Here is a 24,272-nt window from a genome sequence, read left to right as displayed (position 1 = left end):
GGACAACTCATAAAGTCCCATGGATTCCAGTACCACCTTTATGCTGATGACACTCAGATCTACCTCTCTGGCCCAGACATCACCGCTCTGCTGTCCAGAATCCCGGAGTGTCTATCAGCCATATCCTCCTTCTTCTCCTCTCGCTTCCTCAAACTCAATGTGGACAAATCTGAACTCATCATCTTTCCTCCATCTCATAGATCTTCCTTACCTGATCTATCTATTACAATTAACGACATCACGCTTTCCCCCGTACCAGAAGTCTGCTGCCTCGGAGTAACCCTTGACTCTGCCCTGTCCTTCAAACCGCACATCCAAGCTCTTTCCACTTCCGTTCGCCTCCAGCTCAAAAAGATCTCCAGAATCCGTCCTTTCCTCAACCGTCAATCTACTAAAATGCTTGTGCATGCCCTCATCATCTCCTGCCTCAACTACTGCAACATCCTTTCCTGCGGCCTCCCTGCTAACACCCTTGCACCTCTCCAGTCCATCCTTAACTCTGCTGCCCGACTAATTCATCTCTCTCCTCGCTACTCCTCTGCTTCCCCTCTGCAAATCTCTTCACTGGCTCCAATTCCCTCAGCGTATCTGAGTCGCCCCACGGGTCAGGGGTTTCCTGTGGTTCACAGGGGGATGTCACGGTGGCTGCGACCCGGTCCATGGCCCTGGGCGCCCATGTAAAAGGGAAAGGTCTTTAAAGGGATAGAGTCTATGTTTGTGACGCCACCTGTGGTATACAGTCAGGATGACCGACGCTGCTTCAGGGGGTCCGCTGGGGTGATTGTTATGATCCCTAGTGGCTGAGGATCACATATAAGTCAGCAAGTGATTAAACTAAGGACGAGCTCTAGGGAGATGGTAACTGGACTGATCGCAAATCTGAACCTATCCAACACAACTAGAGGTAGCCGGTGAACGTGCCTAAAAATTCCTAGACGTCTGGAGCCAGCCTGAGGAACTAGCTACCCCTAAAGAGAAAGAAAGACCTCGCTTGCCTCCAGAGAAATAATCCCCAAAGATATAGAAGCCCCCAACAAATATTAACGGTGAAGTAAGAAGAAGGCACATACATAGGGATGAAATCAGATTCAGCAAAAGAGGCCCACTAGTACTAGAAAGCAGAAAATAGAGCAGGGGTCTATGCGATCAATAAAAACCCTTACAAAATATCCATCCTGAGATTTCAAGAACCCACACACCAACTCACGGTGTGTGGGGAGAAACTCAGCCCACTAGAGCAACCAGCAAGTGAGGGAATTACATTTTAGCAAGCTGGAACAGAAAACATGATAAACACTGCTGAACAAAAAATGAGCAAACAAAACTTAGCTTATCCTAGATGGACTGGGAGCAAGGTAGTCAGAAGGAATCTGAGTAGCACTGATTACATCGACAGCCCGCAACAAGTGGAAGTAAAACAGAGCTATATAGGAACCTCCCAGAGGATAACGAACCAGCTGATAGCCAGAGACCAGCAGGATAACAGACAAAGCCACCAGGGGGAGCCCAAAGCAAAAGTCACACCATACCACCAGTGACTACAAGAGGGAGCCTGAACACAGAGTTCACAACAGGTGATGTTATGGCAGCTAGATGGTATATCTTCCCAAAGGTGAAGTATATCCCCAGGGCTCCTGGTGTGTAGATAGTGATATGGTGAGGTTGCAGTTTCTTTACCTTTACTGAAGACTTCAGCATCCACAGTCCAGGGCACCAGATCACAGTGCAGGCAGAGAAGTCCGGGCAGTCCAAAGACAAGCAAGTTCCCCTAGGCAAGTCAGGTGGGAGCCTACCACTCTGCGCTTTCTGTCTTTAAGTCCCTGCTGCCACTAAGCATCTCAACAAGGTCGTTCTGCTGTCCTAGGACAGGTACCTGTATGGCAGGCAGCTCGGGCCGTGTGAACTGGGGTCTGTTCTCGGTGACTCCAGGCTCCTAGGTGCTGCTGTGCCACAGGAAATTATGGGCAAAGTCCTTGTAGAACAATAACCTCCGGTTCTGCTCTGTGTTTTATAATCCACAAAAGCCTCGGGCTCCCGGTACCCGGATTCTTGCGCTGATACTCTTCAGAGGCTTGCTTATGGCCTCTTGGAGCTTTCACTCTCCTCTGTGCTCCACTCCTGTCTGTCCTCGCACACAGACTTCTGCTACAAACTGAGCTCTCTCCGCCTCCAAACCAAGATCTTTATTCAGGGAAGCTGCCCTAAAACAGGGCTTGGAGCTCCCCCTCCTGGCCTGGAAGTGGAAGGTGTTGTGTGTGTAAACCTACCAAAGGAAATCTCACTTGTCTCCAGACATAGCACTATCCTCCCCGAGAGGAAGACAGCACTACTGTGGTACCCGAACTCCTGGGGTGCCACATGTCCAGTTCAAATTACTATTACTGACCTACAAAGCCATCCATAACCTGTCTCCTCCATATATCTCTGAACTAATCTCCCGATATCTTCCCTCCGGTCCTCCCAAGACCTCCTTCTCTCCTGCACACTTATTCGCTCCTCACCAAATTGCCTCCAAGACTTCCAACGAATATCCCCCATCTTCTGGAATTCTTTGCCCCAACACATCCGGTTATCCATCACATTCGGATCCTTCATCCTGAAAACTCATCTCTTCAGGAAAGCCTACAGCCTGCACTGACCCCGCTGCCTCCTCACCACTTCTGAAGCTACCGCCTCACCAACACCGGAGCTCCTGCAACCCTCACCCTATTGTCTCCTTCCCCACCATCCTGTAGAATGTAAGCCCGCAAGGGCAGGGTCCTCGCCCCTCTGTGTCAGTCTGTCATTGTTACTTTGCTTACTGTAAGTGATATCTGTAACTTGTAACCCCCTTCTCATGTACAGCACCATGGAATCAATGGTGCTATATAAATAAATAATAATAATAATACATACATACTGTACATAGATACATACAGGTGCTACTCTCAAAATTAGAATATCATCAAAAAGTTAATTTATTTCAGTTCTTCGATACGACGAATATCGCAAGGGAAAAAAGTGACTTAAAAAAAAAAACAAATGATGAATTTGTGCTCAAAAAATTGATTCTCAGTCGGAAAACGGCTCCTTTGTGAAAGGAAGTTGAAATACTTGTGCTTACCACTAGGTGTCTATCTGTGTGTGTAACTCCAACAACTAACAGACATGTGTAAAAAATTTAGGTTAAACCATAAAAAGGAGAAAATAATAAAAATGAGTGAATTTAGCAATGCCTGTGTTTATTTCCTCCCAGTTTAGGTTATGAGTAATGCATTTGGATTTTAATGAATTTTATGATGCTTAAAGGGGAATTTCAGTTTCTGAAAGCCCCTGTCATCCGGCTGTAGTTTGTTTAAAAAAACAACAACAAAAAAAACAACAACAACAACTGTGCTTTACTCGCCCTCCTTGAGTAGTTTTATTGATATCATTGGCTAAATGAGTTTTTTTTAATCATTTTTATTGTATTTTTTTGTGGAGGCACCAATATTAGCATTTTATATTTACTTTACAGGTTAAATAATGTTATATTTGAACGGATCAGACTTTTTTATTTTAATTTCTTTATTTTTAAAAGCAGAAAAGGAGGGTTGATTAACTTTTTTAAACTTTTATTTTACTTTTCACATTAGTTTTTAGTCCCTACAGGGGTTTTGGGTCTGGGAATGTTTGATTTCTTGTACTAGATATTGCAATGGTAAGTGAAAATCAGTTTCTCCTAAGGAGCCATGTCAGAAGGAAGGGTTAAAGGGGTTGCCCATGGTGTTATCATTGATGGAATATCATTAGGATAAGTCAACAATGTCTGATTAGTGGGACTGTGACACCCTGAACCCATGCAAATCAGCCATTCCCGATGTCAGAGGCAGCCAAAACTGCTCAGCTACAGAACTGCACAGCTCCATCGACTGAATAGTGGCCGCAGCCGGGTACTGCACATCTGCCACGCATTCAATTCAATAGGGGGTGGATGTGCAGTACCCGGCTGCGGCCACTATTCAGTCGATGGAGCTGTGCAGTTCTGTAACTGAGCATGGTTTGGCTGCCACCAGCACCAGGAACAGCTGATTGGCGTGGGGTGTTGGGTGTCAAATAATGCAGGTACTGAATATCAGGCCCAAACTCATTTTTTTGGCAAATTAAACGGAGGTGAGAGAAACATTAATTAAATTTGAGTCTAATTTCCCTGCAAATACACTTTTAAAGGGAACCTGTCAGCAGAATTGTGCACAGTAACCTACAGGCAGTGTCAGGTCAGCGCCATAATACTAATTAAAATGATGGGGAGTGCATTATACTGTATAGAGGACTATGGGGAGGGCAGTATACTGTATGGAGGACTATGGGGGTGCAGTATACTGTATGGAGGACTATGGGGAATGCAGTATACTGTATGGAGGACTATGGGGAGTGCAGTATACTGTATGGAGGACTATGGGGAGAGCAGTATACTGTATGGAGGACTGTGGGGAGTGCATTATACTGTATGGAGGACTATGTGGAGTGCAGTAAACTGTATGGAGGACTATGAGGACGGCAGTATACTATATGGAGGACTATGGGGAGTGCATAATATTATATGGAGGACTATGGGGAGTGCAGTATGCTATATTCTGGACTATGGGAAGTGCATTTCACTGTTTGCAGGACTATACAGTGTGAAGGTTTGTGTGGGGTCCATCATACTGTGTGGAGGGCTGTGTGGAAGCCATTATACTGTTTGATGGGCTAGAGGTGGCCGTTATACAATGTGGTGAAGTGTGGGGCTATTATACTTTATGCAGGCCCATTATACTGCATGGAAAAGCTGTGTGGATGTCACAGTTGGGGAATCACACTGTTTTGGACTCTGCGGCGGAAGTCATTGTGAGGGTACCATACAGTGTTTGTGTGGCACTGTTGTTGGCATCATACTTTATGGCTGCAAAGAAAGGGTCATCTAGGGCTTCAGTAGGAGGAAAATTACACTGTAAGACTATGTGCACACGTTGCGGAATTTCAGCTGAAATTTCCGCAGCAATTCCGCAACTCCCTGCTGCGGGTAAACCGCATGCAGAATTGGGATGCGTTTTCCTGCTATACACTAGCATTTTGCAAGCGTAATTAGCTTGCAGAATGCTAGCGTTTTCCAAACGATCTGTAGCATTTCTTGGAAAACTGATTGACAGGTTGGTTACACTTGTCAAACATAGTGTTTGACAAGTGTGACCAACTTTTTACTATTGAGGCTGCCTATCCAGCCTCAATAGTAAAAAGATCTAATGTTAAAAATAAGAAGAACAATAAAAAAATTGTGATATTCTCACCTTCTGGCGTCCTTCGCAGCCTTCCCGCTCCTCGCGATGCTCCCGTTCCCAGTGATGCCTTGCGAGTCGTGACAATGACTGTTGTGAATTTGCTTTTTGCTCCCTCTAGTGGTTACTAGTTTTTTGACTCTGGTTTTTCTGTCATTCCTTTTATCCGCACCTGGGTCGTTAGTTAGGGGTGTTGCTATATAAGCTCCCTGGACCTTCAGTTCAATGCCTGGCAACGTAGTTATCAGAGCTAGTCTGCTGTGCTCTTGTCTACTGATCCTGGTTCCAGTTATATCAGCTAAGTCTGCTTTTTGCTTTTTGCTATTTGTTTTGGTTTTGTATTTTTGTCCAGCTTGTTCCAAATCTCATATGGTATGTTCCAAATCTATAGCCTGACCTTTGCTGGAAGCTCTAGGGGGCTGGTGTTCTCCCCCCGGACCGTTAGACGGTTCGGGGGTTCTTGAATTTCCAGTGTGGATTTTGATAGGGTTTTTGTTGACCATATAAGTTACCTTTCTTTATTCTGCTATCAGTAAGCGGGCCTCTCTGTGCTAAACCTGGTTCATTTCTGTGTTTGTCATTTCCTCTTACCTCACCGTTATTATTTGTGGGGGGCTTCTATCCAGCTTTGGGGTCCCCTTCTCTGGAGGCAAGAAAGGTCTTTGTTTTCCTCTACTAGGGGTAGCTAGATTCTCCGGCTGGCGCGTGTCATCTAGAATCAACGTAGGAATGATCCCCGGCTACTTCTAGTGTTGGCGTTAGGAGTAGATATATGGTCAACCCAGTTACCACTGCCCTATGAGCTGGATTTTTGTATTCTGCAGACTTCCACGTTCCTCTGAGACCCTCGCCATTGGGGTCATAACAGTTTGCCAGGCCAGTATTAAATGTTTAATGCATTGCAGAAGAGGGATTATAAGAAAGAAGATTCTGAGTTTTTTTTTTTCTTTCTTCTTCCCCTTTACCTCAGAGTGGCTATGCTTGCTGCAGACATGAATGTCCAGACCTTGATTACAAGTGTGGACCAGCTGGCTACTCGTGTGCAGGGCATACAAGACTATGTTATCAGAAATCCTAGGTCAGAACCTAAAATACCGATTCCTGAACTGTTTTCCGGAGACAGGTTTAAGTTTAGGAATTTCATGAATAATTGTAAATTGTTTTTGTCCCTGAGACCCTGTTCATCTGGAGACTCTGCTCAGCAAGTAAAAATTGTTATTTCGTTCTTACGGGGCGACCCTCAGGATTGGGCTTTTTCGCTGGCGCCAGGAGATCCGGCATTGGCTGATATTGATGCGTTTTTTCTGGCGCTCGGTTTACTTTATGAGGAACCCAATCTTGAGATTCAGGCAGAAAAGGCCTTGCTGGCTATGTCTCAGGGGCAGGACGAGGCTGAAGTGTATTGCCAAAAATTTCGGAAATGGTCCGTGCTGACACATTGGAACGAGTGTGCACTGGCCGCTAATTTTAGAAATGGCCTTTCTGAAGCCATTAAGAATGTTATGGTGGGTTTTCCCATTCCCACAGGTCTGAATGATACTATGGCACTGGCTATTCAAATTGACCGGCGGTTGCGGGAGCGCAAAACCGCAAATTCCCTCATGGTGTTGTCTGAACAGACACCTAATTCGGTGCAATGTGATAGAAAAACCGCAAATTCCCTCATGGTGTTGTCTGAACAGACACCTGATTTAATGCAATGTGATAGAATCCTGACTAGAAATGAGCGGAAAATTCATAGACGCCGGAATGGCTTGTGCTACTACTGTGGTGATTCTGCACATGTTATCTCAGCATGCTCTAAACGTATAGCTAAGGTTGTTAGTCCTGTCACCGTTGGTAATTTGCAACCTAAGTTTATTCTGTCTGTAACTTTGATTTGCTCACTATCGTCTTATCCTGTCATGGCGTTTGTAGATTCGGGTGCTGCCCTGAGTCTTATGGATCTGTCATTTGCTAAGCGCTGTGGTTTTACTCTTGAACCATTAGAAAATCCTATTCCTCTTAGGGGTATTGATGCTACGCCATTGGCAGCAAATAAACCGCAGTATTGGACACAGGTTACCATGTGCATGACTCCTGAACACCGCGAGGTGATACGTTTCCTGGTTTTACATAAAATGCATGATTTGGTTGTTTTAGGGCTGCCATGGTTACAGACCCATAATCCAGTCCTGGACTGGAAGGCTATGTCAGTCTCAAGTTGGGGCTGTCGTGGTATTCATGGGGATTCCCTGCCTGTGTCTATTGCTTCTTCTACGCCTTCGGAAGTTCCTGAGTATTTGTCTGATTATCAGGATGTCTTCAGTGAGTCTGAGTCCAGTGCACTGCCTCCTCATAGGGACTGTGACTGTGCTATAGATTTGATCCCAGGCAGTAAATTTCCTAAGGGAAGACTGTTTAATCTGTCGGTACCTGAACATACCGCTATGCGTTCATATATCAAGGAGTCTCTGGAGAAAGGACATATTCGTCCGTCTTCTTCCCCTCTTGGTGCGGGATTCTTTTTTGTGGCAAAAAAGGACGGATCTTTGAGGCCTTGTATTGATTATCGGCTTTTAAATAAGATCACTGTCAAATTTCAGTATCCTTTACCGCTGTTGTCTGACTTGTTTGCCCGGATTAAAGGTGCCAAGTGGTTCACCAAGATAGACCTTCGTGGTGCGTACAACCTTGTGCGCATTAAGCAAGGTGATGAATGGAAAACCGCATTCAATACGCCCGAAGGTCATTTTCAGTACTTGGTGATGCCTTTTGGGCTCTCCAATGCGCCTTCAGTTTTTCAGTCCTTTATGCATGACATTTTCCGGAAGTATCTGGATAAATTTTTGATTGTTTATCTGGATGATATTTTGTTTTTTTCTGATAATTGGGATTCGCATGTGGAGCAGGTCAGGTTGGTCTTTAAAATTTTGCGTGAAAATTCTTTGTTTGTCAAGGGCTCAAAGTGTCTCTTTGGTGTACAGAAGGTTCCCTTTTTGGGGTTCATTTTTTCCCCTTCTGCTGTGGAGATGGACCCAGTCAAGGTCCGAGCTATTCTTGATTGGACTCAGCCCTCGTCAGTTAAGAGTCTTCAGAAGTTCTTGGGTTTCGCTAACTTCTACCGTCGTTTTATCGCTAATTTTTCTAGCATTGTGAAACCTTTGACGGATATGACCAAGAAGGGCTCCGATGTAGCTAACTGGGCTCCTGCTGCCGTGGAGGCTTTCCAGGAGTTGAAACGCCGGTTTACTTCGGCGCCTGTTTTGTGCCAGCCCGATGTCTCACTTCCCTTTCAGGTTGAGGTGGATGCTTCAGAGATTGGAGCAGGGGCCGTTTTGTCGCAGAGAGGCCCTGGTTGCTCTGTTATGAAACCTTGTGCCTTTTTCTCTAGGAAGTTTTCGCCTGCCAAGCGAAATTATGATGTGGGCAATCGGGAGTTGTTGGCCATGAAATGGGCATTTGAGGAGTGGCGTCATTGGCTCGAGGGTGCTAAGCATCGTGTGGTGGTCTTGACTGATCACAAAAATCTGATGTATCTCGAGTCTGCTAAACGCCTTAATCCGAGACAGGCCCGCTGGTCATTGTTTTTCTCCCGCTTTGATTTTGTTGTCTCGTATTTACCAGGTTCAAAGAATGTGAAGGCCGATGCTCTTTCTAGGAGCTTTGTGCCTGATGCTCCTGAAGTCGCTGATCCTGTTGGTATTCTTAAAGATGGAGTTATCTTGTCAGCTATTTCTCCGGATCTGCGACGTGTGTTGCAGAGATTTCAGGCTGATAGGCCTGAGTCTTGTCCACCTGACAGACTGTTTGTCCCGGATAAGTGGACCAGCAGAGTCATTTCCGAGGTTCATTCCTCGGTGTTGGCAGGTCACCCGGGAATTTTTGGCACCAGAGATCTGGTGGCCAGGTCCTTTTGGTGGCCTTCCTTGTCAAGGGATGTGCGGTCATTTGTGCAGTCCTGTGGGACTTGTGCTCGAGCTAAGCCTTGCTGTTCTCGTGCCAGCGGTTTGCTCTTGCCCTTGCCTGTCCCGAAGAGACCTTGGACACATATCTCCATGGATTTCATTTCTGATCTTCCGCTATCTCAGGGCATGTCCGTTATCTGGGTGATATGTGATCGCTTCTCCAAGATGGTCCATTTGGTTCCTTTGCCTAAGCTGCCTTCCTCTTCCGATCTGGTTCCTGTGTTTTTCCAGAACGTGGTTCGTTTGCACGGCATCCCTGAGAATATTGTGTCAGACAGAGGATCCCAGTTCGTTTCCAGGTTCTGGCGATCCTTTTGTAGTAGGATGGGCATTGATTTGTCATTTTCGTCTGCTTTCCATCCTCAGACTAATGGACAGACGGAGCGAACCAATCAGACTTTGGAGGCTTATTTGAGGTGTTTTGTCTCTGCTGATCAGGACGATTGGGTGACATTCTTGCCGTTGGCTGAGTTTGCCCTTAATAATCGGGCTAGTTCCGCCACCTTGGTTTCGCCTTTTTTCTGCAACTCTGGTTTCCATCCTCGCTTTTCTTCGGGTCATGTGGAGCCTTCTGACTGTCCTGGGGTGGATTCTGTGGTGGATAGGTTGCAGCGGATCTGGAATCATGTGGTGGACAACTTGAAGTTGTCACAGGAGAGGGCTCAGCGCTTTGCCAACCGCCGCCGCGGTGTGGGTCCCCGACTACGCGTTGGGGATTTGGTATGGCTTTCTTCCCGCTTTGTTCCTATGAAGGTCTCCTCTCCCAAATTTAAACCTCGTTTTATTGGGCCTTACAAGATATTGGAAATCCTTAATCCTGTATCTTTTCGTCTGGATCTTCCTGTGTCGTTTGCTATTCACAATGTATTTCATAGGTCCTTGTTGCGGCGGTACATTGTGCCTGTAGTTCCTTCTGCTGAGCCTCCTGCTCCGGTGTTGGTTGAGGGCGAGTTGGAGTACGTGGTGGAGAAGATCTTGGATTCTCGCCTCTCCAGACGGAGGCTTCAGTACCTGGTCAAGTGGAAGGGCTATGGTCAGGAGGATAATTCCTGGGTGGTCGCCTCTGATGTTCATGCGGCCGATTTAGTTCGTGCCTTTCATGCCGCTCATCCTGATCGCCCTGGTGGTCGTGGTGAGGGTTCGGTGACCCCTCACTAAGGGGGGGGTACTGTTGTGAATTTGCTTTTTGCTCCCTCTAGTGGTTACTAGTTTTTTGACTCTGGTTTTTCTGTCATTCCTTTTATCCGCACCTGGGTCGTTAGTTAGGGGTGTTGCTATATAAGCTCCCTGGACCTTCAGTTCAATGCCTGGCAACGTAGTTATCAGAGCTAGTCTGCTGTGCTCTTGTCTACTGATCCTGGTTCCAGTTATATCAGCTAAGTCTGCTTTTTGCTTTTTGCTATTTGTTTTGGTTTTGTATTTTTGTCCAGCTTGTTCCAAATCTATAGCCTGACCTTTGCTGGAAGCTCTAGGGGGCTGGTGTTCTCCCCCCGGACCGTTAGACGGTTCGGGGGTTCTTGAATTTCCAGTGTGGATTTTGATAGGGTTTTTGTTGACCATATAAGTTACCTTTCTTTATTCTGCTATCAGTAAGCGGGCCTCTCTGTGCTAAACCTGGTTCATTTCTGTGTTTGTCATTTCCTCTTACCTCACCGTTATTATTTGTGGGGGGCTTCTATCCAGCTTTGGGGTCCCCTTCTCTGGAGGCAAGAAAGGTCTTTGTTTTCCTCTACTAGGGGTAGCTAGATTCTCCGGCTGGCGCGTGTCATCTAGAATCAACGTAGGAATGATCCCCGGCTACTTCTAGTGTTGGCGTTAGGAGTAGATATATGGTCAACCCAGTTACCACTGCCCTATGAGCTGGATTTTTGTATTCTGCAGACTTCCACGTTCCTCTGAGACCCTCGCCATTGGGGTCATAACAAATGACCCCAGATGACGTAGCATCACGCGAGACCGCTATGTAATCACAGGTTACTGTCGCAAAGTATCACTGGGAAAGGGAGCATCGCGAGGAGCGGGAAGGCTGCGAAGGACGCCGCAAGGTGAGAATATCACAATTTTTTATTTTAATTCTTTTTTTTTATCAGGTATATGGTTCCCAGGGCCTGGAGGAGAGTCTCCTCTCCTCCACCCTGGGTACCATCCGCACATGATCCACTTACTTTGCGCATGGTGGGCATAGCCCCATGCGGAAAGTAAGCGGATCAATGCACTCCTATGTGTGCGGAATCGCGGCGATTCCGCACAAAGAATGAGCATGCTGCGTATTTTTCTGCAATGCGATTTCGCCGGGGAAAAATACGCGGCATTAGAACAGCATTGCAGAATCTCATTTAATTCAATAGGCTGTGTTGTGTATGCGTTTTCGCAGCAAAAAACGCGGCAAAAACGCATACAATACGCAACCTGTGCACATAGCCTTAGAGAACTTCGATTACAACAATCCACAGTCAGACAGATTGGATAAAAATTGAGGAAATTCAACATTATTGTTACACTTCCCAGGAGTAATCAACCAATATAAATCACTCCAAAAGCAAGGCATAAAATAGTCTGTGAGGTTACAAAGGAATCCAAGGTAACTTCTAAGCATCTTAAGGCCTTTCTTTCATTTGCTGTTAATGTTAATAAATCCACCACCAGGACTATGAATAACAATTGTGTGAAATGCAGGATTGCTATTAGAAAGCCACTGCTCCCTAAAAAGAAGTGTTGACTTTCTGCAGTTTGCTAATGATCACCTGGACAAGCTAAAAGGCAATTGGAACAATGTTTTCTAGACGGATCAGAACAATACAGAGCTTTTCAGTTTAAAAGTTTGCTGCTATATTCGCAGAATCAAAAACACTGCATTACACTATTAAAAACCTCATACCATCTGTGAAACATGGTGGTGGTAGTATCATGGTTTAGCCTGTTTTTCTACGCCTGGGCCGGGACGGCTGTCATCATTGACGACGCAATGAATTCTAAATTATGCCAGGAAATTTTAAAGGAAAATGTCAGGACGTCTGTCCATGAATTAAGTCTCAACAGAACGTGATTCATGCAGCGAGACAAAGACCCAAAGACAAAAGTCATTCTGCAAAAGAATGGTTAAAGGGGTTGTCCGCTACTGAGACAACCCCTTCTTGAACTAAATGCTTGGCCCCAACATATATAAAATCCTATACTCACCTCCCGTGCTGACGCCATTCCAGTCTCGGAGCTCTCATGCGGTGTTGTTACATGTGGTGCCCCGCGCCCACTCAGCACTGGCGTCACTGACCCCGCCTTCGAACAGATTGAACATGAAGAGGATATCCAGGCTGTGGCTGATCCCTGGCTTCATCTTCATGTTTAATCCCAACAAAGGTGGAGATAATGACGCCAGCGCTGATTGGGCGCCAGGCATCACGTGTCACAACACCAGGCGGGAGCCCTGGGACCGCGAGTGCTGACACGGCTGGAACGGCGCCAGCACTGGAGGTGAGTATAAGCTTTACTATTTTATCGGAGCCAAACATTTAGTTCAAGAAGGGGTTGTCCTAGTAGTGGAAAACCCTTTTACAGAAAAATAAAGTCACAGTCCTGATGTTAATCCTATAGAAATGTTGGGGAAGGACCTGTCACGAGCAGTTCATGGGAGAAAACCCACCAACATGACAGAGGGGAAACTGTTTTGTAGGGAGGAATGGGCTAAAATGTCTCCATTCGGCGTGCGCAATTATTCATCAATTACCAGAAACATCTAGATTCAGTTATTGCTGCACAAAGAGAAACACCAGGTCCTGCCACCAAAGGTTCACATACTGTTGTCACTTACAGGCATGTGATATTGCATGCATTTGCTCATTTAAAAAAGGACAAAAAACAATATTTTTTTTTACTAATTTATTTCACTTGATTCTTGAGGGGGGAGGAGGTGAGCTGTGATATGACCTAAGGTGATTGGTGGATCCTGCATTATCAGCTGTGTAGATAGGTGTTACCTGTCATTGTAATCCTGTCTCTGATGATAAGGAGCCTGCTGATAACTCTTCCTGGAAGAGCAGTCTACAATTACGCCCGAGTGGCCAGTGGGAACATTTTTTATTACATATTCCCTTTAAATTTCAAATAATTGAGTCAGAACTTGATGTCATCTTAACACACACTGCTCAGAGGGCGTTGCTTTGGCCCCAAGCACCCTATTCTAAATGAGCTAAGAAGCCAGATAAACTTTTGGCCTAAAGGCTTAAGGGAGAAACAAACCCTTAATCATATTCACTCTCTTCAGTTTAAGCCAGAACACGACACTTCCAATCCAGGTTTATTAATGTGAGGGCTGAATTCTACTGCAAACTACACTCCACAATGGGACGGTCCCAGAAAAAGACTTGTACTAATGACAATGAGTTGTGCTGCCCCCGTGTTCGGCTTTAGGGTGTGGTCAGAGGGCAGTATAAATTGGCGTGAGATTGGAACACAATGCACGGACTGGCCAGATCATGACAGCTCCATGTATTCCTATGTGGCTCTCACGCTTGGGTGAGGAGAGCTGCCGGCCAGTCCATGCATTACCTTCCAATCTTGTGCCAATTAGACCCTTTTAATGGCAGTAAATCCTTCCGCAGGATAATGTGCCCTGCCACCAGGGGCATACAATGGGTGAAAGTGTTACAATCGTGCCCGGGCCCTGGAGCCTAAGGGGGCACAAAAAGTCTCTTTGGCCTACATGAAAAGACCAGTGTTATAAAGACTTTCAACAATTAGAGTTTTTTGCATTAGGGTCCATGAGCTTCAAGTTATACCATTGCCTGCCACACTACAAAATGTTCAGAAAGTGTTCAAGGTGTTATCTTGACTTCCATGTGCCACAGATGGCAATTTTTAATTAAAGGGTTTGTCCGACACCTCTCACTTCCTTCATCAGGAAGTAGCAGGCATTGCATCAACGGCAGACTGATGGGTATCTGAAGGTCTTCACTAACAAGAATCGCGCACGTGTCTCGTGGAAAAATGCATGAAAAACTGGATTCGGAGGCCGGATTCATCATTTCACATTTCAGTTTCATACGTTTTTCGCCGGATCCGTCGCTGGGTGCTTTTTCGCCGGACAGAAAAAACATTCTTCTGTACGTTTTCTCCGTCCGCCGGAAACAGCTTTTCTGACAGATCCGGCAAAAAACGGATGAAACAGGAGGCCATCAGGCGCAATCCGGCACTAAAACAACTCTATGAGAAAAACGGATCTGGCGGAAAAAAAACACGGATCCGTTTTTTCAAAACTCGCCAGATTGTGCCTGACGGCAAAAACCTGATGTGTGAAAGTAGCCAGATAGATATATGGATAGATACATCTATGTATCTACAGATATATCTATCTATAAATATATCTATAGATAGATATAGCCATCCATCTATAGATATATCCATAGTTATATCCATAGATCTATAATAGAAAGGCCTATGTTTCTTAATGAATTTAAAAAAAAAAAAAAATGGAAAAAAATGGCATAGGGCTCCCACGCAATTTTCTGCGCCAGAGGGGGAAAGCCGACAGCCGGGGGCCAATATTTGTAGCCTGGGAAGGGGGAAATACCCATGGAGTTTCCCAGGCTATGAATATCAGCCCGCAGCTGTCTGCGTAGCCTTTACTGGCTATTAAAATAGGAGGACCCCCCCAAAAAATGACGTGGGGTCCCCCTATATTTTTTAGCCAGAAAGGCTACAGACAGCTGCGGGCTGATATTCATAGCCTAGAGAGGGGCCATGGATATTTGCCCCCCCGGCTACAAATACCATGCCCCCCTGAAATGGCGCATCTGTGAGATGCACCAATTCCGGCACTTACCCCTCTCTTCCCACTCCCGAGTAGCAGTGGGATATGGGGTAATAAGGGGTTAATGTCACCTTGCTATTGTAAGGTGACATTAAGACCGGTTAACAATGGAGAGGCGTCAATAAGACGCCTATCCATTATTAATCCTAGAGTAGTGAAAGGGTTATAAAATAAAAATAAACACACAGCCAGAAAAAAAGTATTTTATTATTTTAATTTCACCATACTTACCATACTCGATCACCTGCAAAAAAATTTAAAATAATAAACCAACCGTATACTACCTGTCCGCCGTAGTCCAATTAATGAGTGTCCCACGACAATCTCCCCTATAGAACAGTGACATCGGGTGATGTCACTGCTCTATAGGACCCTCAGTGACACACTGACAGGAGACAATGGCTCCTGCAGTGCATCACTGAGAGGTTACTAGAGTTCAGGGTCTCGCTTTATGGCAATTGCTGCGTGGGAACTTTCTCACAGAGCAGTGCCACAAGTGAGACTAGGGACTATTTTTTTTTACAGTGGCGGAGGAATACAGTGAGGAAGGATACCTTCCGTCATTGTATTCCTGGAGCCCCTGGAGAGCGGTCGCATCAGTTGATGCTGCTACTCTCCACAGGAGCTCGTCATGGGACACTCGTTTTAACTGGATTTCTGCGGATCAAGGAGTATAGTGTTTATTATTTTAATATTTTTCACAGGTGACACTGGCTTGGGGGATCAAAGTGACAAGGTGATGGTGAGTATGTACTCTTATGTGATATGTATGTACTGTATGTAATGTATGAATGTACTGTATGTATGTATTGTATGTTCTTTTATATGCTGTTATGTTGTTATATGTTGTATGTACTGTTGTATGTTCTATGTTGTTATATTATATGTTGTATGTACTGTTGTATGTTCTATGTTGTTATATTATATGTTGTATGTACTGTTGTATGTTCTATGTTGTTATATTATATGTTGTATGTACTGTTGTATGTTCTGTTATATGTTATATGTACTGTTGTATGTTATATGTTCCGTTATATGTTATGTTATATCTTGCATGTCATATTTGTTTTTTTTACATTCAACACATTAACCGGATGATGGGACTACTACTGTTCCATCATTGGCTAATGTGTCAATCACTGTCATTGTAGCAGGCAGAGCCTGATGGGACTTGTAGTCCCATCGGACGATGCCTGCGCGCACACACACACAAAGACCCCCGGCAGCCCGCACAGACCCCCGAGGTCTACACAGACCCCTGGCAGCCCGTACAGACCCCTGGCAGCCCGCACAGACCCCCGAGAGGCCCGCACAGACCTCAACACCGTTGAGTCTCACATGCCCGCTACACCCCCTAGTCCCGCAACACAGCCCGAGCCTGCCTCAATGCCGGATGTCTGCCTCAGCCAAGAGGAGCCCGCCGCAAACCCCCTAAACCCCCTGAGCCCCCTGCGCGCTAAGCGGCGCTTGATTGGCTCAGTCCACCCCACCCGTGCACAGACCATGTGACCCCTCTGCTGCACCTCCCGCACACACGCCTGCGCTCACCGCTTGCGTCACTTCCGGTGCGGAGACGGCCTCGTTGCTACGGTGAATCGTGGAGAGGCGGACTCCTTCTAGGCGGAAGTGACGAGAGGTCGGAGCCTGAGTTCGAGCGAGCTAGACATGGCGGATGGCGGCCGGTCCTATATTGGTAAGTTTATTAGACGGGAGTTCTGTGTGCCGGACTGAGGTGATTCTTCTGGAGATTAATATCGGCCGTTGTACGAGTCGGAGCAGCGGTTTATTTCATAGTGTGTGGGCGCGCATGTGCGGAGCTTCCCGGGACGGCACTTGAGGTTCGATATAAGGCGGGAGCAGGGGCACCATACTTGCGGTATCATGGGGAGGTGCCTGATAGAGCTGCTGGCTTATAAAGGGGGCAGGAGGACACGAGGGGGTGAAGCGGGTACACAGGGCATGTTGAGGTGGCAGCGCGGGGCTCGTGGGGTTTGCTGCGGGCTCCTCTTGGGCGAGGCGGCCGCGCGGGGCTCCTCTTGGGCGAGGCGGCCGCGCGGGGCTCCTCGCTATATTTGGTCACCTAACGTGGGTGGCGAGCATCCCCTCCTTTTCCATGTGTTTTCTTGCTGCTCTGCCCAAATATTGTGTGGTTTTGACAGTATTTTGGCTGTTTCCACCTGCAACTGTCTTTATCCTGTTATCAGCAGTAGCTGAGGAAATGGTCGAACCTGAAAGGAAGAGTAAGGAAACAAAATTATCTAACACAGAAAATGAAAAAATGATTCACATGTGAACAATTTGACCTTGAAAATGTAAATGACAATTACCCTTTGATACTGGTTTGTCATGGACACTGTGGACTATTATAACGGCACAGAGGCAGTCAGTAAGAGACAATGGTTGCCCTGCAAGAATTGTCTCAGTGTATCACCTTCCCAGAGAATAAATGTATAATCACCAGGAACATGGTGGAATCACCAACAATCAAGGTCCCCTGTGTGAATTGGACAGCTTCATTCACACACATTTTATAACTCTTGATGTTTCAGTGGTTTAACCCTTAAAGGGAATCTGACACCCTCCAATGCGGTATATGACTTATTAAAGGGAACCTGTCACCCCCAAAATCGAAGTTGAGCTAAGCCCACCAGCATCAGGTGCTTATCTACAGCATTCTGGAATGCTGTAGATAAGCCCCCAATGTATCCTGAAAGATGAGAAAAAGAGGTTAGATTATACTCACCCAGGGGCGGGGCGGACCGGGTCCGATGGGTGTCGCGGTCTGGTCCGGGGCCTCCCATCTTCTTACGATGACGTCCTCTTCTTGCATTCAGGCCATGGCTCCTGTGCAGGCGTACTTTGTCTGCCCTGTTGAGGGCAGAGCAAAGTACTGCAGTGCGCAGGCGCCGGGCCTCTCTGACCTTTCCCGACACCCATTGGACCTGGACTGCAGCGGGACCGCCCCTGGGTGAGTGCATAATGCATAACACACTGCGGGGCTGGGATTCGCAAGCTGGGTGGCCGCACAGGCGCAGTCTGCGAGACTGCATCTGAGGTCAGACGGGCAGCGTTCACTGCTCCTGCCCCAGGCAGAACAAAACAGCGCAGGCGCCGGATTTGATTTGAAAACAGTGCGGAGGGGGCGGTGCCCGGCGCCGAAGAAGCCTTGAGTGACGGCAGTGTGACGTGTGCAGCAGGGGGGGTTAAGACCTGCCTCCAGGGCTAAAGACAGGTATTTTTGTGAAATTGTAAAACGCTTTATTTCTGCTTTGACTGCACCAATGACTAAAAGAGCCACCTTGTCAGAATGCAGCATTACTGCTGCACAAGGTGGCTCTTTTAGTTTATAACGGCTGGAGGGGGTGACAGAGTCCCTTTAAGGTTCTGCTATCTCTGGTGTCATGGCTTATGAACGCTACATAGAATCCATTTTCCAACAAATAGTCATAAATCCTATTGACTTATGTTGGTGTCTGCTGGACCCAATATGTTTCACTGCAAGAATATCGCAGCCCACTGTACTTTTCTTCTTGTCACCCTTGTATAAGGCCTGACTATCTTCCCGTGAGTCTTTTCTTGCACAGCGTTTGTAGACAGGCTGGGGCTTGTATGGGACTGCTGCAAATAATGAAATATGAGGTCAGTAGAGTGGGGGTGCTTTTTGTAATGAGACAGATAATTTCAGTTTTTAGAATAAATTATGCAGCAGTTACTGCACTTGATTAGCTCCACTGGGAATATATTATGCAAGTCCTGAATTGGCACCTGGGGTACAGTATGTCTTATGGGTCCCTTAATCTATGGGGACAGTGTTGTTTACTTAGTACTAGACTGAATAGATAATGATACAGTGATATAAAACAAGGGTGTAACGGTGGTTTGATTGATAGTTTCCAGAATACCTATTCCTACATTTTTATCTGTTTTGAAGTAAGCTTAAGAGAGTCTATATGGGGATAAAATAGTGGTTTACATGCTCTAACCTCTGATCATGATTTTGAACATTACTTTGGACCTTTCTTCATTAGGCTAGTTTCACACTAGCGTTTACTGCATTACGTCGCAAATCCGTTTTTTTGCCGAAAAAACGGATGCGTCAAAAAATTGAAAAACGGTGACAAACGTATGCCACGCATCCAGCATTTCGACGGATCCGTCGCAAATCCGCTAAACGTTTCCGTCGAAAATACTGGATGCGTTGCATACGTTGTATCCGTTTTACCATCCGTTGTATCCGTTTTTCCGACGGATCCGTTTTTAAAAGGGGAGGCTCCCAAAATTTGATTGGCTACTGGAAAATTTGAAAAACTATATAGTACTGTATTTACAGCCCATCTTTGTGGGTTTTAGTTTTGTGGCAGCGATGGAAGGTGTTCTTGGGAGGATTGCTAGTTTGGTTACCGACGTTATCTTTGAGACAAATCGCCTGGATATCATAGTGCGGGAGAAGGAGGCGGCAGCGGAAAGGCGTAGGATGCTTCTGCAGCAACGGAGACGAAGACGAATGTGGATTCATCCGATTAATCAACTACGGATGACCCGGGGTGTCCAGTCCACTCTGTACCTGGAGTTGCGGCACAATCCACACAAATTCCACAACTACGTGCGGATGAGGATTGAACATTTTGATTTTTTGCTTGCAAAACTGGAGGATGTCATCCGAAGACAGGATACAAGGATGAGGCTTGCCATCACACCGGCGGAGCGGCTGATGGTGACCCTGCGGTAAGCCTCTTTTTTTTATTTCATTGCTGATATTGAATGTTATATTACATGCTGCAGAAAATACTGCGCTGGCATATTGCGCACTATTTTCTGCAGCATGTAGTTTTGGTTTTCTTGGCGGACATTCAACTGCTTTATTTAAATGTCATTGCTGATATTGAATGTTAACAGACTGCAGAAAATACTGTGCTGAAATATTGCGTTGCATTTTCTGCAGTTTTTTTTTTTTTTGGTTTTTTTGGGTTTGATGACATGCAACTGCTTTTTTCCTGTCATTGGTCATTTTGAATGTTATATTACATGCTGCAGACAATACTGCGCTGACATATTGCGCACTATTTTCTGCAGCATGTAGTTTGTGTTTTCTTGGCGGACATTCAACTGCTTTATTTAAATGTCATTGCTCATATTGAATGTTAGATAACAGACTGCAGAAAATACTGCGCTGAAATATTGCGTTGCATTTTCTGCAGTTTTTTTTTTTTGGGGTTTTTTGGGTTTGATGACATGCAACTGCTTTTTTCCTGTCATTGGTCATTTTGAATGTTATATTACATGCTGCAGACAATACTGCGCTGACATATTGCGCACTATTTTCTGCAGCATGTAATTTGGGTTTTCTTGGCGGACATTCCACTGTTTTTTTACACCGGATTCATGCTGGTTTTATTGGGTCTCCTGTCATTTTAAAAAAAATTAACAGTGCCATATTATAAAAAATTGCACAGACAAACAATTTTTAACATTTTTTTTTTTTTTTTTTTTATAAAGTTTCCTAGCTACGGGTGAATCTATGACTTCGCTCCATTATCAGTTCAGGCTGGGCATTTCAACTATCTCTGGAATAGTGAAGGACACATGTCGGGCTGTTTGGACCACTTTGCAACCAGAGTATATCCCCCAACCATCCACGGAAATCTGGTTGCGAAGTGCTGAAGAGTTTCAGCAAATTTGCAATTTCCCTAATTGTGTGGGTGCAGTTGACGGGAAACACATAAGGATTGCGAAACCGGCAGGAACAGGATCGGAGTATTATAATTATAAGAAGTATTTCTCCATCGTCCTTATGGCTATTGCAGACGCCAACTGCAGGTTCCTTGCCGTGGACATTGGAGCGTATGGACGGTCCAATGATTCGCAAGTGTTTAAAAACTCTCCGATGGGTCGTTGCCTTTATGGAGAGAGCTACGATTTCCCGCCAGCCAGACCACTGCCAGGAACAAGTGACCCAGCCCTGGAATATGTCTTTGTAGGTGATGAAGCCTTTCAACTGTCGCTGCACCTACTGAAACCGTACAGTAGCCGGAACTTAAACCATACCAAGCGGGTCTTTAATTACCGGCTTACTAGAGCACGAAGAGTAGTGGAGTGTTCCTTTGGCATATTGACGGCGAAGTGGCGAGTTCTGCTGACGGCTATCAAGCTGAAAACAACAACTATAGACGAGGTAGTTAAAGCCTGTGTGGTGCTCCACAACTTTGTCCTGTCAAAGGAGCCCGTTTCTTTGGATGATGAAGAGTTGGAGACCACCTTGTGGGACTACCGCAGCAGCTCGGTTCGCTCTACAAGTTCAGTTACAAGGATGAGGGACCAGTTTGCCGATTATTTTGTCTCACCTGTCGGGCGGATCCCGTGGCAAGACATGATTGTGTAACCTGTTTCCCATGTGTAACCTGTTTCCCATGTGTTTTGGTTATGTAAAAAAAGTGTTTCTGCCCCCCCCCCCCAAAAAAAGGCCCAAAAGCGTGGTTTTCTTGCTAGTAAAACCATTATGTTATACCCTTTACATGTCTGGTGTTTGTTTTTATTAAACCTTTTTTTATTATATTACCTTAATAAATCCACACACACACAAAGAGTAGAATTGTAATCCGAATTTTATTTTAACTCTTTTTTTTTTTTTTTTTTTTTGTTTTGCAAAAAAAATATATATATATTTTCCAACATTTTTATAGAAAAATTAGAACATTTTTTAGAATCTTATTTACACACTTTACAAATTTTCAAAGTGTTGGGTGGAGATATGAGAGGAGGATGTGCCGGAAGGTTGGACCACATCGATAGGTGGGGAAACCCTACTTGTTTGGGGTGCAGTGGAAGTGGGGGTTAAACCAAGAGGCTGACCAGAGGGGGGTGGTGTTGGGGTAGGTGGAAGAGAAAAGTTCAGTAAGGAAAACATTGGGGAAGTAATTTGGTCTAGGGGCCGGGATTGTTGTGGGGACTGGGTCGGGTATTGTGACTGGGTAGGGTAGTGGGAGTGGCGTGGGGTTTGGTAATGGTGCTGGTGTGGGGATTGGAGCTGGGTTTGGTAATGCTGCTGGTGTGGGTATTGGGGCTGGGTTTGGTAATGGGGGGTATGGTGTGGAAATGGGGCCTGGTGTGGAATTGGAGTGGAGGTGTGGTGAGGTGTGTGGGTCGATTCATTAATGGCCTGCAGTGCAGCATTATGGCAGGTATTCATTACCCGCATCTGTTGCTCAAAAGAAAGCTTCTCCATGCTCATGAGCATGGATTGGAAAAAAAGGTTGGCCGGATCGGGACTTACAGCTGAATGCAGCCTATCCAAGCGACTGCTGGTTTCCTGGCTTGTTTCACTGATGCGTGATTGCACCATGTTGAAACCAGCAGTCACTTGCTCTCCCAAAATTTTGAAAGAGCCTTGGAAGGATGCATTCAGGTGTAAGAACTCAGGAGCATAGCTCCTTTCCTGACCCCTCTGGCGCTGCCGCCACGAACCTAATGGTGGTGTCGAGGTGGCAGGATCAGAGGGGTGGGGTAAAGGGAACGCTAACTGTTCAGCATCAGATGCGAGCAATGAAGCCTGCAATAATGCTCCACTGCTTGGGGCGGATGAAGTGGAGGGGACAGAGGGGTCAGAGGAGAGGACAGAGGGGTCAGAGGAGGGGACAGAGGTGTGGGGCCTACCGACGTGGCCCTCAGTGGCGGACTCAGGAGGGATCGCTTCAGAGGGCGCAGAGGAAGATGCAGGCGCCCGGTGGCTGGAGAAGGTGCTGTGAAAGAAAAAACAAAAGAAATTAATACATTGGAATGAAAAAGCCCTGACTGAAAGCAAACTAAGTAGACAGGTTAACATGGTTATAATTGGGCTGTAGAATACTTACACTCTGCTTAGCATGGTTCGCCTCAGGAAGGAGAGGGCCTGGCCATATTTATATCTGCTCCTCTTCCTTCCTGCAGAGCCACTCGGGGCCTTCATCTCATCATTGAATTCCCTCTTAAAGCGATCCCTCAGTGACCGCCACCGCTTCCTAACCTTTCCAACTGTGAAGACAAGAATCAAAAGAAAATACAAAAAATTGGTAAATGCAATACATTACAGTCAGCTCAAAACATCACTGGAAAGTGAATACTTACCTAGTTTGCTCTGCTGCTGAGGATGAAGGCTCTCCCGCCTTGGAAACAGGTTGCGACACACTTCGTCCCAGAGCCGACGGGTGACACCGGTATCAGCATGCCTGCGGTCAGCCATGTTCCACAGCGGCTCCCGCTCGCGAACCTCCTCGATGAGACAATCGATGTCAATGTCATCATCATCATCCTCCTCTTCTGCGGGAGCACGCTGTGAAGCCTGTGTCAAAAAAAAAAAAAAAAAGGAAAACAAACAAATTAGTACACTGAAATACTAAAGTACCAATAGAATCCCCCTCCCCCCCAAAAAAACAACTCACTGATGGCCGACCGTGGCGACGAGTCCGCCGACTCTGGGACTGTCTGGGAGAGCCTTCAGCGGCAGCAGCAGGAGCAGCAGCAGCAGCCTGAAATGAAGGAAACAAATTCTCAGTTAAGGTAGGCAGGTGTTTAGTAATCTGTTTTGTGTATGGTGCAGTGTGATGTGCGAAGCAACTGTTTCACCACTACTTACACTTGGTTCCTCCTCCACTTGCATCTCTCCACCCGTCTCGCCCCCTTCTGACAGCTCCTCATCTGATTCAGCTTCCTGTTGAAACATAATGTATGCATGTAGTTATCCATAAAAATTTAATTTAAAGAAATTTAAAAAAAAAAAAAAATTTTGTGTTAACTTACCGATACACGCTGTTGCTGTGGAGGAGGGCTGTCAGAAGAGGACATCGTTTTGTGGTCCTGGTGGGCAGCGGCTGTGTCCTGGTGGGCAGCGGCTGTGTCCTGGTGGGCAGCGGCTGTGTCCTGGTGGTTCTGTAAGTTAAAGACACACTTGCAATCTGCTCGACACATTGAAGTAGCAGATTGGGGTCTTCAAAACTTACTTCTAGCTCTTTAGCTGTGGTCCTGGTGGGCAGCGGCTGTGTCCTGGTGGGCAGTGGCTGTGTCCTGGTGGGCAGCGGCTGTGTCCTGGTGGGCAGCGGCTGTGTCCTGGTGGTTCTGTAAGTTAAAGACACACTTGCAATCTGCTCGACACATTGAAGTAGCAGATTGGGGTCTTCAAAACTTACTTCTAGCTCTTTAGCTGTGGTCCTGGTGGGCAGTGGCTGTGTCCTGGTGGGCAGTGGCTGTGTCCTGGTGGGCAGCGGCTGTGTC

General features: G+C 46.1%; 2 protein-coding genes across 2 annotated transcripts in view; one reads left to right on the top strand and one right to left on the bottom strand.

Moving 5' to 3' along the window:
- Positions 1-16,557: 16,557 nt before the first annotated feature.
- Positions 16,558-24,272, top strand: part of NXF1 (nuclear RNA export factor 1) — an 88,435-nt gene continuing 80,720 nt past the window's right edge. The window contains exon 1 of the mRNA XM_077287538.1: positions 16,558-16,722. Within this exon, the coding sequence (XP_077143653.1) occupies positions 16,695-16,722 (28 nt within the window). The 5' untranslated portion in view covers positions 16,558-16,694. The remainder of the gene's footprint in view (positions 16,723-24,272) is intronic.
- LOC143806716 (uncharacterized) lies at positions 21,497-23,984 on the bottom strand. The gene is made up of 6 exons (XM_077287537.1): positions 23,802-23,984; positions 23,638-23,712; positions 23,444-23,530; positions 23,130-23,343; positions 22,877-23,036; positions 21,497-22,765 (listed from the first exon to the last, which is right to left on the bottom strand). Exons 1-6 carry the CDS (start codon positions 23,967-23,969, stop codon positions 21,748-21,750), a joined length of 1,722 nt encoding a protein of 573 aa, XP_077143652.1. The 5' UTR covers positions 23,970-23,984; the 3' UTR covers positions 21,497-21,747.

The sequence above is a fragment of the Ranitomeya variabilis genome, chromosome 2 (assembly GCF_051348905.1).
Source record: "Ranitomeya variabilis isolate aRanVar5 chromosome 2, aRanVar5.hap1, whole genome shotgun sequence".
NCBI lineage: Eukaryota > Metazoa > Chordata > Amphibia > Anura > Dendrobatidae > Ranitomeya > Ranitomeya variabilis.
The sequence above is the reverse complement of the archived record's forward strand: the minus strand, read 5'-3'. Positions and strand labels throughout refer to the sequence as shown.

What these genes read in the sequence shown, in the direction of transcription:
- LOC143806716 (XM_077287537.1), bottom strand. Translation starts at nt 23,969, where the DNA reads ATGTGTCGAGCAGATTGCAAGTGTGTCTTTAACTTACAGAACCACCAG. An exon ending in TCAGCAGCAGAGCAAACTAG is followed by an intron (nt 23,037 to 23,129) that starts GTAAGTATTCAC and finishes TTGTCTTCACAG; the next exon opens with TTGGAAAGGTTAGGAAGCGG. An exon ending in CGAACCATGCTAAGCAGAGT is followed by an intron (nt 22,766 to 22,876) that starts GTAAGTATTCTA and finishes TTTCTTTCACAG; the next exon opens with CACCTTCTCCAGCCACCGGG.